Source organism: Halichoerus grypus, chromosome 8 (genome assembly GCF_964656455.1).
Source record: "Halichoerus grypus chromosome 8, mHalGry1.hap1.1, whole genome shotgun sequence".
Taxonomy (NCBI): domain Eukaryota; kingdom Metazoa; phylum Chordata; class Mammalia; order Carnivora; family Phocidae; genus Halichoerus; species Halichoerus grypus.
In genome coordinates, this window is record NC_135719.1 from 25,740,125 (window position 1) to 25,756,814 (window position 16,690).

The window sequence follows — 16,690 nt, forward strand, 5'->3', positions numbered from 1 at the left end:
ATCATGTCTCATTCATTTTTTTTTTTAGAAACAATAGGCAGTTTTAAGTCAGATATTATTTCCAAGTGCATCTTGGCCAACTCCTTGGCCTTCCTTGAAGAAGTTTGACAAGGGAAAAAAAGGTATGGAAAAAGGAAAGGGTCCAAGTGGACTCTCCTGATTTGGATGGGTTGGAAATTCTGGTGTGCACCCAGAAGCACCTGTGACTGCCACTCTTCCCGAAAGCGTGTCAGGTTGCCAGGTGGCCCAACCTTCCTGTTTAAGTGACACAGGGCTTAGCACACCCACCCCAGGGGGAAGGGGTGGCCGTTTTCCCAGTGAGTAATTCCTAGAGTGATTCTAGTGTAGTGTGTGGAAGTCACTTAGCATGTGCTTTTAACCTTAGTGGAATTCACAGACCTAGAATTTAATTTACATAGAGAAAGACCCTTTTTCTTATAGTTGTAGAGAGAATTTTTTCAAAATTCATGTGGGGAAGCAGGCAAGAAATGTTGTTAATCTTTTAGCTAGTTTGATGTATGCATAAAGGAATAACAATTTCAAAATGGTTAACATAATGCTTTTTGGGCATATGAAGTACCAGCATTTAAAGACATAATCTCCTTTTAGTTGTCATAGATTCCATTTTGGCCCTGGCCACCTACTGTATTGAATAGACACACGCTTTCATTTTTGTCCTGTTTAGAAAGAGCAAGCGCCTACAGTGTCAGTTAAAAAGTAATTCAGATGAAGCAAGTCTGCTCTGTTGTGAATAGACCAAAAAATAAAAGGAACCTGTGTTTGTATCCAAATTCCAAATGTGTGATTTTTTTTTATTATCTTTATTCTTTTTCAAAAAACTGTCCTTTTAGGGGAAAAAAAAATTCCTGAAAATAAACCGTATTCTATACCAGGGTGGAGATTAGCGTAGGTACTATGATGATTTTCTCTAAGAATTGATCTGAGTTCTTTCTCTACTCTGTTAAGTTTATCATAAAGTGCTAAAATTTAAACTTGTCAAAAGGTAGACTGTGCAGCAGCTCTGATTCTTTATTATTGCTAGGAATCTTCCCATAATTGGTATTTGTTTTTAGGTTAAAGCTCATTCACGCTGCAAGCTGGACACACTCTGAGCCTCCTCCTCATGATGCTGTATGTGCACAATGGTTATTAGGCAATCCACATATCAGGAAAAGGGACATTCTTCCATAAGGTAAGTGACTGAGGGTCATTGGTCGTCTGTGCAGTTCTCTTCCTTCAAATCAGCTAATATATACTAAACACAACTGTTGCTAAAAGAAAATCCAAGTTGGCTTTGATATTGATTGGATCCTGCATAGTAGACCTCATTTAAGTGCCAAGATAATCGTCTCATTTAAAAAAAAAAATCTGAAGCTGATTGTTTTGAGCACGTAGTAATAATTATTAATTTCTTCTAATGGTCTTCAACATCTTCTCTTATAATCTAAAAATAAGCAAAAACCTATCCAAAAGGATTCTCAGTTTTAAAATTTCTAAGACCAGAGACTTGATTTTATAGTGTTGATTGAAAAAGTAGTCAAGTGAAGAGATAAGGGGGAAATCATGTTTATTAAGAAAACAAACAGTCAGGAAATTTCTCAATTTAAATTATGTTACTTAATAGTAATATGTAAGAGTTTAAAATAACCATTTTCAATGTACAAAACAACATGAGATATTTGATTTTACTCTAAGATAGGACGATTTGACCTAGTTCAGGCTTAAGTTTACCTTTGTACAATCTATAACGAGAAGTTTTACAAGATAAATTATTATTGGTAACAAGATTATCCCAAGATGTCTAACCTACATAGGAGACCAAAATGTCTTTAAAGGACTTTATCACATAATTTTTTATTTTTAGAAATGGAAGCCTACTAATTAGGAGATGAGTCTAATCTATTCCTTAAAATTAACCCAGATGGAATGGCTTCTTAGAAGCATGTTAGTTTAAGCTTCTGTAAGCTTCTGTAAAGCTTAAAAATACATTGCAAAAGTTTTTGCATACACATGTGTAAGATGCCACTTTTCACCAATTCAATTTGGACTTTTCTTCTTCACAGGAGGGAGATCTCATTTTATATTGAGTCTGAGTCCACACCTCTTTTGTGACTTATTAGAGAGTGCAGAAATTCAATATACTCCTTTTGCTTTAAAATGATTTTTTTCATGTGGTGAATCAACAGGTTGTTTCAGTTCTTAACAGTGTTTAAATATTTTGTGTGATCTTGGTACTCTGTATGCTTATAGAGTCAAACTTCTGGAAAACGAATTAGAAAAGTGGAAAAGATGTGGCAGAAAAAGGGGGGTGGTTAATAACAAAGTAGGGAGGACAGAAAGAGAAAAAGAAATAAAAGGAAAATACATGTTGTCTTTGCATTTTACTTTAATTCACCCCACCCACTTCCCCTTTCCCTCCCTCCCCAAACCTTTCACCCTTTGGGGCTAAAAATAAAATACTGTTGAAATACTTTTCGGGGACTCACCTAAAGTTTTTTACTTTTTTTTCTTTAACTACTCATAGTTAAAGGTCTGTAGTCTTCATAGTCTATGAATTGTCCACTTGATACTCCATATTCACTCACTAATCTGTGATAGAATCCTTGAAATGGATTATAACTGTGTGCATTAGGGAACTCAAACTCATCCAATTCTTCCTCTGCTGTCTCCCATTTTCTAGCTGCCCAGCATCATCTTCCATTATACCTGGAATAACGCTGCTATGTTCATGGGATCTTTGCTTTGAGTTTTCAAAAGACTACAAAAGAACTGATCTATTTCAGCAATTTAGAGCTTTATGCCTGGCTTTTTGTTTGAAATCTTTTATAATCTTAGGGAAATTTGGTCATAACAGGTCATGTTAACTAGTTGTAGTAGGGTGAACTGTCATTACTAAGATTTACATGATTTAACAGTGGAAAATTCTGTACTATTTAACAGACACACCATGAGGAGCCACGTATTCTAAATTTCATGTATTCTGCTTCCCCTCAAAGGCTGTTCCCTGTGACCTAATGAATCCTTTGTAAAAAGCGGACTCAGCTAGGATGTTACACCACCATTGTCGAAGGAACCCTGAACTCCAGGAAGAATTGCAGATTCAGGCTGCAGTGGCCGCTGGGGATGTTCACACAGTACGGAAGATGCTAGAACAAGGCTATTCTCCCAATGGCCGGGATGCTAATGGCTGGACCCTGCTTCATTTCTCTGCAGCAAGAGGGAAGGAAAGATGTGTTCGAGTATTTCTAGAACATGGAGGTGAGTTTACCGGAAGCAAACCTTTTTTTGCCAAGGGGAAACTTAAATTCTATTTAGTTTAAAATATATGTGCCCATGTATATGAAACATTTAATGCTTCTCGTTGGTTAACACCCAACTTCTTATTCTCTCCTTCGTGAAGATTTGTTGGAATTATGCTGAGTTTTGTTCAAAATCAGATTGTTTAAAAGAGCAGTCTGGTGAATGTGCTTTTTTTCCCCCGTCACTGTAGTTTAAATGCAGCCAGGTTTTCCCAGCAACCCTTCATGTTGTCCAGTTGCTTTTGTTTCAGAAGCAGAAGTGGCTTTGGGACCCAAAATTAGAGGGTTACACAAGTTTCCCCTTTGGTAATTGCTCGTGCAAACAGAGACCTAGCACAGGTCCCTTTAAATATCATGGCCTTAATAGTAGCCTGTCTTTTGAATTTACCTCTTTTAAAAAAACTTTTGGATGATTTCTTTTATTGCTGTTTTAGAGCTCTTGCCTTTTCCAGAATTGTACATAGTTTCTGAAGACAGGTTACCTGAGGTCTCATTCTGTATACATACACACAATTGGAAACCACCTTGGACATTTTATGCTTTTGCTTCGAAAAACTGCCCATTCCCATAGTTAATTTCCATAATTAACAATAACTCATAATTGCCCTAAACTAGTTTACTTTTTTCCCAGTTGAATTTCTACTTACTTTCTTTTCCAGGGATGGACTATATGTATTTTATCATTTGTACCCATTTGATCTTTGTAATGATGGCGTGAGCAGCATAGTTGGGACTCAAGTTCTACACGTGCCCTTCTGAAGCCTGAATTGCTCTTTGACAGTTAGTTTCATTTTTAAGGTGTACTGTGTTACAAGACTAGTCAAACGTGTAAACCGCCTTGAAGTACAGAAAACTCTAGAAACCCCAGGGCTCTGGTGAGGGCTGTGTGAATCATGCGAAGCTAGGAATATGAAGGCTATGAGCAGAAACTAATTGCAGGGCACTGCTAAGCCTGAGACTGAGTCTTCACACATCCCAGGGACCCTGTAATAGGAACTGGATCCCCGGAACAGTGGACTGTGGACAGGGCCCAGCCATTCCCTGTCCCATGCCTCCTTTGTAGCCGCTCTCCAGCCCTCCTGTTCCTCTTGCTCCTATCTCATTTCACCTTAAACCTTGGAAAGCTCACTTCCAAAGTTAATGAAGGGAAAATGGAAGGGGAACTGGAGAAAGATTGGAAAAAACTGAAAGGTGGGGTGTAGGATCAGAACACTTGGGGCGCCTGGGTGGCTCATTCGTTAGGTGTCTGCCTTCGGCTCAGGTCATGATCCCAGGGTCCTGGGATCGAGCCCCGCATCGGGCTCCCTGCTCAGTGGAAAGCCTGCTTCTCCTTCTCCCACTCCCCCTGCTTGTGTTCCTGCTTTCACTATCTCTCTCTCTGTCAAATAAATAAATAAAATCTTTAAAAAAAAAAAAAAAAAAAGAACACTTAAAATTCTGGCAGTGCTTACCAAGATCAGAGTTTGCAGTTTTAATCCAACCTAGTCCTGTTACTTTCTGCTGCCACCAGCCTTGCTTTTAAAAAATTAACTAAAAAAAAAAAAAAAGTGCAATTACTCAGGTAATATTATCTCCTTAAATAAAACAATTTTCAGATAAATTACAAATAAAGCTAAAGACCCCTTTGTCCAACTCCCAGTCCTTTCTGCCTGTCCCCTCTCAGAAGTAACCATAGGTAGGAGTTTGGGATCATTTCCTGACACTATTACTTGTACTCATAGAAAATATGTCATATTGTGTTGTGTGTAGTTTTAGAAATGATATCATATTGACCATATTTTCCTACAGTTGTTTTTCACTCAACTATAGAACTTAAGTTTTTTTGTTTTTGTTTTTGTCTTTGTTTTTTAATATCAGGGGTTGGCAAACTTTTTCTGTAAAAGGCCAGATAGTAAATATTTTAGGCTTTGCAAACCCCAGTGTCTCTGTCATAATTACTCAACTCTGCTTTTGTAGCATGAAAGCAGCCATAGACAATTTGGAAATGAAGGAGTGTGTCTGTGTGCCGATAAAACTTTATAAAAACCACTGGTGGACCAAATTTGGCCTGTGGGCCTTAGTTTACTGAACCCTGTTTCTCACTCACCCTCCCCTCTGTGTGGCTGTGGGGGTGTGCACGCGTGTATATATGTGTGTGTGTGTGTAGATATTTTTTAATAGCTTTTATTGAGGTAGAATTCCTGTGCCTTACAATTCACCCATTTAAAATGTGCATACAGTTCAGTGGCTTTTAGTGTATTTATAGAGTTGGCCATCCATCACCACAAGTTATTTTAGAACATTTTCATTACCCCAAAAAAACCCTGTGCCTGTTTTATATTAATGTAGATTTACTCTGTTCTTTTTAGCTGCTAAATATAATATTTATTAATATGGGCATACTATTATTTGTTTAAATCATTCTGTTTTTTTTCTTTCTTTCTTTTTTTTTTTTGAGAATGGCAGGAGATTTTATTTGTTGAGAATGTAGTATGTACATATATGTGGTTAAAAACCAAATGAAAGGTATTCTGGACTGTTCAACGAGGGGAAAATGCCTTTAGTGCCCGTCCCTTAGTCCCTTTCCCAGAGGCAGTCCCTCTTCCTGGTTTCTTTTGTGTCACTGCAGAGATAATCTGTGTACATAGGTGTACATAATTTTCCATCCTCCACCTTCTAGCCTGCTCCTTTTTCGTTAATAGTCTCTTCTGCATCTTGATTTTTTCACGGAGCAGTTTAGCTGGGTGAGAGTTTCTTGTCACTGTACTGACACGTTCAGATTCCGTTGCATGGATGTAATTTCTTTAAACTTATCCTGCATTGTTGGACATTTTTATTTTTCATTTTTCTGCTCCTAGAAACTATATTACAGAGAATGTCTTTGAATCATTTTTCTTAACATATGTGAGAGTTTATCTCTTGTATAATTCCTGAAGCGTAACTGCCAAATCAAAGGCATGTTACATATATATATATATATATATATATATATATATATTTTTTTTTTTTTTTTTATAGCTTTTTGACAGATTGTCCTCTAAAGGTTAGGATGGCTCTGTCCTTACTGATCAGGTGGGATAGTGCCTGTTCTCTCACCTTTGTCAGGAATCTGTCACCAGATGGTTTGCTCTTCGTCTGTGTGATTTGCTGGCCTCTCTCTCTCTTTTTTTTCCCCAGGAATGACATTTGAGTAACAAAACATTGCACGACTGGGCTGCTTTGCTGGTCCTTTTCTTATTGATTTGTAGGAATTGTTCACATAGTCTTCTTTGTTAGATCTACGTGGCACCAGTTTTCTCTCAGTTTTTAGCTTTTTCACATTTCTGAGGTCATGTTTGTATGCTGTTGGGCAGAAGCCTGCATTTTAACGTAGGTGAATTTTATTTTTCTTTTGCCTTAACGGCTTGTGCTTTTTGTTTTTTTAAAAGATTTTTATTTATTTGAGAGAGAGAGAGCATGAGAGGGGGGAGGGTCAGAGGGAGAAGCAGACTCCCCACTGAGCAGGGAGCCTGATGCGGGACTCGATCCTGGAACTCCAGGGTCATGACCTGAGCCGAAGGCAGCCGCTTAACCAACTGAGCCACCCAGGCGCCCTAGTTTGTGCTTTTTTGTATCTTGTACATCATACCCAAAGGTCATTATTTGCCTGTATTTTCTTCTAAAAAGTTTTGTGGCGTTTAGGTCCTTAATCTATCCAGAATTGGTTTTGGTGTATAGTAGGAGATGGTCAGGTACAATTTCATATTTTTTCCCCATAAAGGTAGCCTAAATCTTTCCTTCTGTCCCCATTGCTATGTCATTCCAACTCAAATATAAAGTCTTCATGTGTGTGTGGTTACACTGAGTCTAGCATCTGTTGGTGGAACCCTGAGTCCCTGTAATACTGTTGTAATTAATATCGTTCTATGATAAGTTTTGATTTCCTGGAGGACGGGGGTTGGGGGAGGGCGTCACATGTCCTCTTCTTGTTCTTTAAGGATGTCTTGGCCAGTCTTAGCCCTTTACATTTTCGTATAATATTTTAAAACAACAGAATTAAGTATTTTGGAGAAGCCGCTCATTGGTTCTTGAATAGCACCACCTTTTACTCGCTCCTATTACCGTAGCAGAATTAGGAGGTTGGGGTATATTTTTTTCCTAGCAGGTTATGTATCAACTTGGAAACGTTAACAGGAGAAGGAACTTCCTCCTCCCTTGTCCCCTTGGTCACACGTAATGCTTCGGGGTGCTCTGTGTTTGGTCTAGGCCTGCCTTCTGACCTCGAGCCCAGTGTGTCCAACTGCTGGTTAAGACTCTGTACCTTCATGGCTCACACCACAGCCTGTTAGGCCAGCAATTTAGAAATCACCCTTGACTTTCTTCCCCCTAAATAGTTGCCAGATCTTCTGTCTTTTCCTCGGAGGCACTGCCCTACCTCTAGGGAAGGGAACCTTGTCCCTCACCAGGACCATGATGCTCTTCTCCATCTCTGCTTCCAATCTTGACCCCCTCCCAGCCAGTCTCCCAACAGAGTGATCTGTGATAAAAAATGAAAATTCAGATATTTCCTTTTTAAAATCCATCCCTGAAAGTTTTCCACTTCTCTTAGGGTAATAGTCAAAGCCCTCCCTGTGACTTCCTTGGCCCAGCAATGTCTGGCCCCCCCTGCAGTATCTTTCCAGCTTCATCTTTGAGCCGCAGCCTCTCTGTGTTCATTCACGTTCACTGAGCTCAGAGGCTTTTGTGCAGGACCTGCTGAGTCCCCCAGCTCACCCCACTGCTGCCACCCTCCCCTCATTCACCCCCACTGCTCTGTCACACCCCTTTCTCAGGGAAATCTCTTGCCATCCGGACTTGTTATGGGATATTATTCTCTGTACCTTTTTATTGCAGCTCCTATGCTAATGATTTATTCTTATAGTATTCTGTTTAACTCCTGTCATCTGGAGCTTCCTGAGGGCAGAACCCATACCCGGTTTATTCTCAGTGAGAGAGCGAGGAGACAAATGTCAGCTATCTAAAAGAATTGCTTCTCTGCCTTAAGGAGACAAGACTAATAATCCTTTCTTGAAAAATAGTGATTGAACATGGGCCAGCCTTGTGGTGGGATCAGAAGAGTGCTTGACTTCATCACAACAGCTCTTTTCCTGAAAGCACAGTTTCTTCAAGAGCTTGAAAATTTCCAGTCAGATTGGCCCCCTCCTCCTAATAAGCTTCTTTTATGATGGATATTAAGGTGAAATGAAGTCAGATTCAAAAGGATAAGTGAGCAAAATAACCCACAGGAAACAAAGGTTCACTTCCTCCCCTTACTGCCCCCGCCCCATTCCATGAGAGTGGAGAGAAGATTCATATAGATTGATGAAGTGGCCAGTTGGTCTTCTATAAATCACTTATTCATATATTGATTCAGCAAATATTTATTGAGCACCTACCATATGCCAGGCTCTGGGCCAGGCCCTGAGATACAGAATGAGCAAACATTGTGCTAGCCGTCTGGCACTTCATAGACTAGTGGGGTGGATAGATTTATAGCCAGCAATTATTGAGCACTTAGTACTAGCATAATTCTTCACAGCCATTCTGTGAGGGTCAGCAGTAGTTTTTCCATTGAGAAAACTGAGCCAAGGGTTGGGAAGTAATTTGCCCAAGGCCATTCACCCCATAAACACTGGAGCTAGGGTTCAGACCCATGGTCTTAACCGTGATTGTGTATGGCCTATAAGGAGACAAGGCAGTTCCAACAGAGCAGCCTAAGTGCCACGTATAAAAGGGTCCCCACTGTTGCAGGGGTGGAGGTGGGGGCAGTGGTGAAGGAGGTTTCCTAGAGAAAGCATGGTTTGACTTGAGAGCTTGAAAGGCAAGGCAGGGATGGGGCACCGGAAGGATAGAGATGTGGGCTTATTGGAAATACATAGGACACTGCGTGTGAAGGGTAGAAGAAGAAAGGGAGCACATTTGGTTTTAGGAACTGAGAAAAGTTCAGTACGATTAGAGCATATCCAAAATTGAGTCTAGGGACCATGGTGAGCCATTGACAGGAGTGCTGGAGACAGATTTGTGTTTTAGCAAGCTCATGGTGGGCTCTTAGGGAAAGAGCCTAAGGCCTCAGGCAAGAGCAGGTGGGTTCCTGCTGCCTGATCAGGACTGTGATCTCACTTCCCTACACCCCACCCTAAACACATATTTATTGAGCACCTGCTATGTGTCAGGCACCGTTCTGAGGGCTGGAACACAGCGACACATAAAGTCCCTGCTGTCATGGCACTTAATTTCTAAGTGGAGGAAATTGACAGTGAAGTGTGCAACGTCAGGTGGGGATGAGCACAGTGAGGAAAGATGAAGCAGGGAAGGGATAAAGAGGTACAGGATTTTGTTTTAAATGAGGTGTTTAGGGAAGGCTTCTGATGTGCCCTTGGAGTTGAGCCCTGAAAGAAAGGAAGACCCAACCAACCGTGAGAATATCTGGGATAAAAATGTTAAAGGTAAAGGGAACAGGCAAGTGCTGCACAGTCTGGGATGGGAACGTACTTTGCACTTTGAAGAAAAAGCTGGGAGGACGACAGCAAGAGCAGAGCAATGGGAGAGAGGGCCGACGGGGTTAGAGAGACCATCTGATCAGCTGACGTGGTCCATAGATCCTTGAAGGTTCAAAAGACTTTGGACTTTGTTCCGACTGAGAATGGAAAACCATCGCAGGCTTCTCAACTGAAGAATGAGAAGACCTTACTGAAGGGCTCACTCTGGCCTGAGGAAGCTGGAGTGTAGAGGGGCAAAGGATAAACGGGAAGACGTGTCAGGAAGCTTTGGAATAGTTGAGGCGAGAGATGTGAGTGGCTCAGTGTAGACAGTAGCAGTCCTGTGTTGAGAAGTGGTCAGATTCTGGATAGGCTTTGAAAGGGGAGCCCGCAGGCTTTGCGGATAGATCGGTTGGACATGCAGTGGCAGGGAATAGGAATCAAGATAACGGACGTTTGGGGCCTGAGGGAGAAGAAGGTTGCCGTTGGTTGAAGGAGCAGGGGAAATTAACGAAATGCGATTAACAACAACAACGACAACAACAAAGCAGGACAGAGATGTTTAGTAAGACCACTCACCACTGTTAAATCTGCACAGTAAAACTGCCAATGAGTGGTCACACGGCACTAACAAAACTCACAGGTAACAGGCCACGAGTGACGGTGCTGGGGCGCCCGCGGTGTGACCCCCGGGGAAGCCTGGTCAGGGAGCGGCTGGGTGACACCACCCTGGTTGCCCCCGTGGGAGGAACCCAGTTTCAGTGAGAAAATGAGCGAGTTTGACTTGGTTAGCCGATACTGTCTATATTCCAAAAACGGGGAAGACATTAAAAAGGGAGGCTCTCTTTCTGGTTTAAACTTGGGCCATCCATAGCGGCTCTTTATGTTTCCATGAAATTTAAAACTTCAGCGCTGCAGTCCGAGTCGCCATGTTTCAGGGGCTCTAGCTACATGTTAACCAGCAGCCACCGTGGTAGACTGCACACATGTGAAACATAAGCTTGTGCAGGTGAGTTACATTTTGCTGCTCTGCAGGCTGCCTTGGAGATGTAGCAGGCTCTGTTCCGGACTGCAGCAATCAAGTGAACAGCGCAGTAAAGCAAGTCAGTGCATTTTTGGTTTTCCCAGTGCGTATAAGAATTATGTTTACACTATATTGTAGTCTGTTAAGGGTGCAATAGCATTATGTTTAAAAAGTAATACATACCTTTCTTTTTAAAGATTTATTTACGGGCGCCTGGGTGGCTCAGTCGTTAAGCGTCGGCTCAGGTCCTGGTCCCAGGGTCCTGGGATCAAGCCCCACATCAGGCTCCCTGCTCATTGGGAAGGCTGCTTCTTCCTCTCTCACTTCCCCTGCTTGTGTCCCTGCTCTTGCTCTCTCTCTGTCAAATAAATAAATAAAATCTTAAAAAAAACCCAAGATTTATTTATTTATTTTAGAGAGAGAATGCAGGCCAGCAGGGGGAGGGGCAGAAGGAGAGGGAGAGAATCTCCAGTAGACTCCCTGCGGAGCACAGAGCCCAACATGGGCCTCGATCTCATGACCCTGAGATCATGACCTGAGCCAAAATCAAGAGTCAGACACTTAACCGACTGAGCCACTCAGGCGCACGTGTATGTATGTATATACATAAACATATATATTTATGTATATCTTACTTAGAAAAGACTATTGCTAAATGCTAATACCATCATGGGAGCTTTCAACCAGTCCTAATCTTTTTGCTGGTGGAGGGTCTTGCCTCGATGCTGATGGCCGCCCACTTATCAGGGTGGTGGTTGTGAAGGTTGGGGTGGCTGTGGCGATTTCTTAAAATAAGACAGCAGTGAAGTTTGCCACATCGATTGCCTCTTCCTTTCACGAACCATTTCTCTGTAGCACGTGATGCTGCTTGATAGCATTTTACCCACAGTAGAACTTTCGAAATTGGAGTCAGTCCTCTCACACCCTGCAGCTGCTTCATCAACTAAGTTTATGTCACGTTCTAACTCCTTGGCTGTCATTTCAACGGTCTTCACAGCATGTTCACCAGGAGTAGATCCCATCTCAAGAAACCACTTTCTTTGCTCATCCCTAAGAAGCAACTCTTCATTCATTTACGTTTGGTCATGAGATGGCAGCAGGTCGGTCCCATCTTCAGGCCCCACTTCTCATTCTAGTTCTGCTGTTTCCACCACATCTCTAGTTACCTACTCCACTGAGGTCTTGAGCTCCTCGAAGTCATCCATGAGGGTTGGAATCAACTTGTTCCAAACTCCTGTTCTTGACACTTTGACCTCTTCCTGCGAGTCACAAATGTCCTTAGTGCCATATACAATGATGAATCCTTTCTGGAAGGTTTTCAGTTTACTTTGCCTAGGTCCAGCAGAGGAGTCACTGTGTATGGCAGCTAGAGCCTTACATAGATATTTCTTAAATAATAAGACTTAATTACTTCTTGATCCATCTGCTGCAGAATGGAGGAGGTCGTGTCAGCAGGCAGGAAGACAACTGTCTGTCTCCATCAGAGCTCTTGGGTGACCAGGTGCAGTGTCAACAAGCAGTAACATTTTGAAAGGAATCTTTTTTTTTTCTTTCTGAGCAGTAAGTGTCAACAGTAGGCTTAAAATAGTCTGTGAACCATGTTGTAAACAGATGTACTGTCATCCAGGCTTTGTTGTTCTCTTTATAGAGCATAGGCAGAGTAGAGTTAGCATGATTTTTAAGGCCCTAAGATTTTTGAAATGGTGAATGAGCACTGGCTTCTACTTAGTCAGCAGCTGCATTAGCCCCTAACAAGAGTTGGCCTGTCTTTTGAAGCTTTGAAGCCAGGCATTGACTTCTCCTCTCTAGCTATGTTAAGTCCTAGATGGTATCTTCTTTCAGTAGAAGGCAGTTTTGTTGACACTGACAATCTATTGTTTAGTGTCTTCCCCTTCATTAACCACCTGAGCTAGATCTTCTGGATAACTGGCTGCAGCTTCTCCATCAGCACCTGCTGCTTCGCCTTGCGCTTTGATGTTATGGAGACGGCCTCTTTCCTTAAACCTCATGAACCCACCTCTGCTGGCTTCGAACTTTCCTTCTGCAGCTTCCCCACTTCCCTCAACCTTCGCAGAATTGAAGAGAGTTAGGGCCTGGCTCTGGACTAGGCTTTGGCTTAAGGGAATGTTGTGGCTGGTGTGGTCTTCTATCCAGACCTCTGAAACATTCTCCATATCAGCAGTAAGGCTGTTTTGCTTTCTGATCATTCGTGCGTTCACTGGAGCAGTACTTTTAATTTCCTTCGAGAACTTTTCCTTTGCGTTCACAGCTTGGCTGTTTAGCACCAGAGGCCTAGCTTTCAGCCCATCTTGACTTTCAGCACACCTTCCTCACTAAGCTTAATCATTTCTGGCTTTTGATTTAAAGTCAGAGACACATGACTCTTCCTTTCACTTGAAGATTTAGAGGCCATTGTAGGGTTATTAATTGGCCTAACTTCAATATTGTTATGTCTCAAGGAATCGGGAAGCTTGAGGAGAGGTGGAGAGATGGGATAATGGCCAGTCATTATTGCTTAAGTTTCACTTCTTATGTGGGTACAGTTCATTGTGCCCCCAAACCATTACAATAGTAACATCAAAGATCACTGGTAACAGATCACCAGAATAAATAGAACAATATGAAAAGGTTTGAAATACTGTGAGAGTAAGTCACACATGGTACAGAGGCATGAAGTGAGCAGATACTGTTGGTAAAATGGTGCCAATAGACTTGCTCGATGATGCAGGTTGCCACACACCTTCCATTTGTAAAAAGTGCAATAAAGCATAGCACAGTCAAACAAGGTATACCTGTGCTTTCAGACATCATGCTTTGAAGCGAACACTTAGGGTTTTATAATGCCCAGAAATATTAGAGTTTCTAAACACAAATGTGATGCATATAATAGTACCTCAGTACAAATCCTGATAATCTTTCTGACCAGGTTAGTATGCTGTTAAAGTTATGCAGAGGAGTCTGTATTATAATAGTGGGAATCATAAAAATCCCATTATTATTATCCTCTTCATTGTCCCATTTGGAATCACTCTAAAAATCCTAAGATTGTTTTAAGCAAATAACATTAAGACATTTTAAGAAAATAACATTAAGAGACCTATCTTAGGTGTGTTTATTTATCTTCAGATTCAGTGTTCATGTAACTGACCTGAAAGGCAGTCAGCTGAAGCTCTAGAAGTTAAATCCGTAGAGCAAATCCCCATAGGAACCTGAGAAGAGCATCTCAGGGTTCCTCTTGGTACAGTAGGTAAAATCCTTGTGGAGAAACACATGAAAGTAAGTTAGGGAGATAAGGGATAAATCAAAGAAATCAGTAGCAGTGTGGTGAGAAATTATTTTTAGCTTTTCAAAAATGAAAGATTTTGCAAATGATATCCCAAGTGTGATAAAACAGAAATGTTAATGGTAGGAATTTATGAAAGCACTTGTAGAAAGCAGTTTAGAAGTATATATTAGATCCTTAGAATTGGGAGATCTTTTTGTCCAATAAATTGTCTTCTAATTAATTTATTCCAAGAAATCCATCCTTAATGAAGGAATTTTTTCTCTCTGAAAATTTCACCCCTCATTTCACATAATTTTTAAAATTCTCATGCCCAAACATAGAGAAAAGATTACGTTATTAGACTATGATTACAATTACTTGTAATTTTTTAAAAGGTGTAGAAGAAAAGCTGCAAGTCTACCATCAGTATTGAGAGTAGTTATCAGGGAATGCTGTTTTGGTTTTTTTTTGCACTGCTGCTTTACTAAATTTGCAGTTTTTCATTAATGAAAAAATTGTTTCTGGGCGAAATCCTGTTTGGAGACATTATACCATCTGACCTTCCAGCTTTTTATTCTGTGGTGAATTATTAGCAGAGTTTTAGGTGTTCATCTAGTTTGCTTTCCTCCATCACTGTTGCCTCTCTTTCCTGTGTTAATACTTACAACATGAAGCATAACTATGTTTTAGACCTCCAAGCAATGTCTGTTCCTGTGCAACTTAGCTAATTGCATTTGGTGCTTCCCAAAACTTTTTAGAGTAATCACATGTAGGGGTGCCTGGGTGACTCAGTTGTTAAACGTCTGCCTTTGGCTCGGGTCATGATCCCAGGGTCCTAGGATCAAGCCCCGCATCGAGCTCCCTGCTCCGCGGGAAGCCTGCTTCTCCCTCTCCCACTCCCCCTGCTTGTGTTCCCTCTCTAATTGTCTCTCTGTGTCAAATAAATAAATAAAATCTTAAAAAAAAAGAGTAATCACATGTATAGTGAACTAGAGTATGGTGCTTATACCTGTATTTTCCTGATTTTAGGATTTTCCTTTTAAATGCAAATGGGATGCGTATAATATAATAGTACATTTGTATAAATCCTGATTATGATTTTAATCAGGTTAGTGTACATTCCAATCCTTAGATCAACCAGTAAAACAAACAAAAAACCAACAGTGCAAAGATGTGTAGCTAAAAAGTCAATAGAGACATTAAAATGGAATGCTAAAAAATGGCCTAATAGTACAAAAAAGGCAGTAAAGAAGGGGAACAATAGAGGAAACAAATGGAAAATAAATAATAAAATGGTAAATCTAAACTCAGGTATAGCAATAATTATATTAAACATTAATGGACAAAACACTCCAGTTAAAAGCTAGAAATTGTCTAAAAGGAGTAGACAAGACTCAATTATATGCTGCCTACAAGAGATGTGCTTTAAGTACAGAGAGACAGATAGGTTGAAAGTAGAAAAATGGATAAAGATATACCATGCAAATGATAATTAAGTGAAGGCCAGAGTGGCTATGTTAATAACATATAAAATCTATTTTAAGACATATACTATTACCAGAACTAAAGAAAGACAGTGACAGATGGGACAGTTCGTCAGGGTTAGGGGTTTATAATGCCCAGAAATATTAGAGAGGAGGTTGATCATAGAATGTGTACCCAATAAGAGAGCCCAATTTGAGGCAAAAATTTGATAAAGGGAAAAGTGGACAGTTCCACAATCACAGTTGAAAATTTTAACACCTCTCAGCAATTGATAGAACAACTAGATAAAGAAATCAATAACTAGAGAAAAATCTGAAAAATATCAAGCTCATTGACTTAATTGATATTTTTGAAAATTGCACCCAGCACCTTCAGAATATACATTTTTTTTTTCATGTGTACGTGATAGGACAGCAGGATAAACTGTATGCTGGCAATAAAGTCTCAGTAAATTTTATGAAATTATAAGAATATGTTCTCTGACTATAATGGAATTTTATTAGAATATCTAGGACAGCCTCGGATGTTTGGAAATTAAACAGTGTTTTGAACTGAATGCTACTGAAAGTACACTATATCAAAATTTATGGGATGTATTAGAGTGGTGTTTAGAGAGAAATTTGTGACTTTAGATGCTTATAGTAGAAAAGAAGAATGATCTTAAATCAGTTATCTAAATTTTACCATAAGAAACTTGAATAAGAAATTGAAACCAAAGTGGCCGCCGCCATCTGCCCTTCCTGCCCCCAACAGTCTCTGCGGCAATTATCATGAGAGCCGGCGCTCTCCTTGCTGCCACTGGGCTGACCTGCTTTTGGAGCTCAGTGAAAATGCCCTATGCCTGGAGCCTAGTTGAAAATAACAGTGGTGTCAGTTTAGGTGGCAAACAATCTGGAAAGGCCAACAACACAGCTACCTGAGGCTGTGATACTGGTTGGGGCAAGCAACATAGTACCCTCACATTTAATAGAGACCCAGAGACGGAGACAGCCATTTGGGCTTCGTTAAGCTTCTATGTATTCCTGGGAATTTGGAAGGCTACATGCATGCTTAAGAAAGGCCGGAGAAGACCCCAGTTATCTCTTCATCCTCATCTGAACCTGAGACCGGGGAATGAAAGCTAGGGCACACTCATAAATTC

At 40.7% G+C, this 16,690-nt stretch overlaps 1 protein-coding gene across 2 annotated transcripts in view; it reads left to right on the forward strand.

The window, feature by feature from the left end:
• Positions 1-16,690, forward strand: part of ASB7 (ankyrin repeat and SOCS box containing 7) — a 48,347-nt gene that overhangs the window by 6,903 nt on the left and 24,754 nt on the right. Inside the window, exons 2-4 of one of the 2 annotated variants that reach the window (XM_078078962.1) lie at positions 29-122; positions 1,074-1,192; positions 2,997-3,258. In XM_078078962.1, the coding sequence (XP_077935088.1) occupies positions 3,048-3,258 (211 nt within the window). In that variant the 5' untranslated portion in view covers positions 29-122; positions 1,074-1,192; positions 2,997-3,047. The remainder of the gene's footprint in view (positions 1-28; positions 123-1,073; positions 1,193-2,996; positions 3,259-16,690) is intronic. The other variant, XM_036091864.2, reaches the window with a different exon arrangement.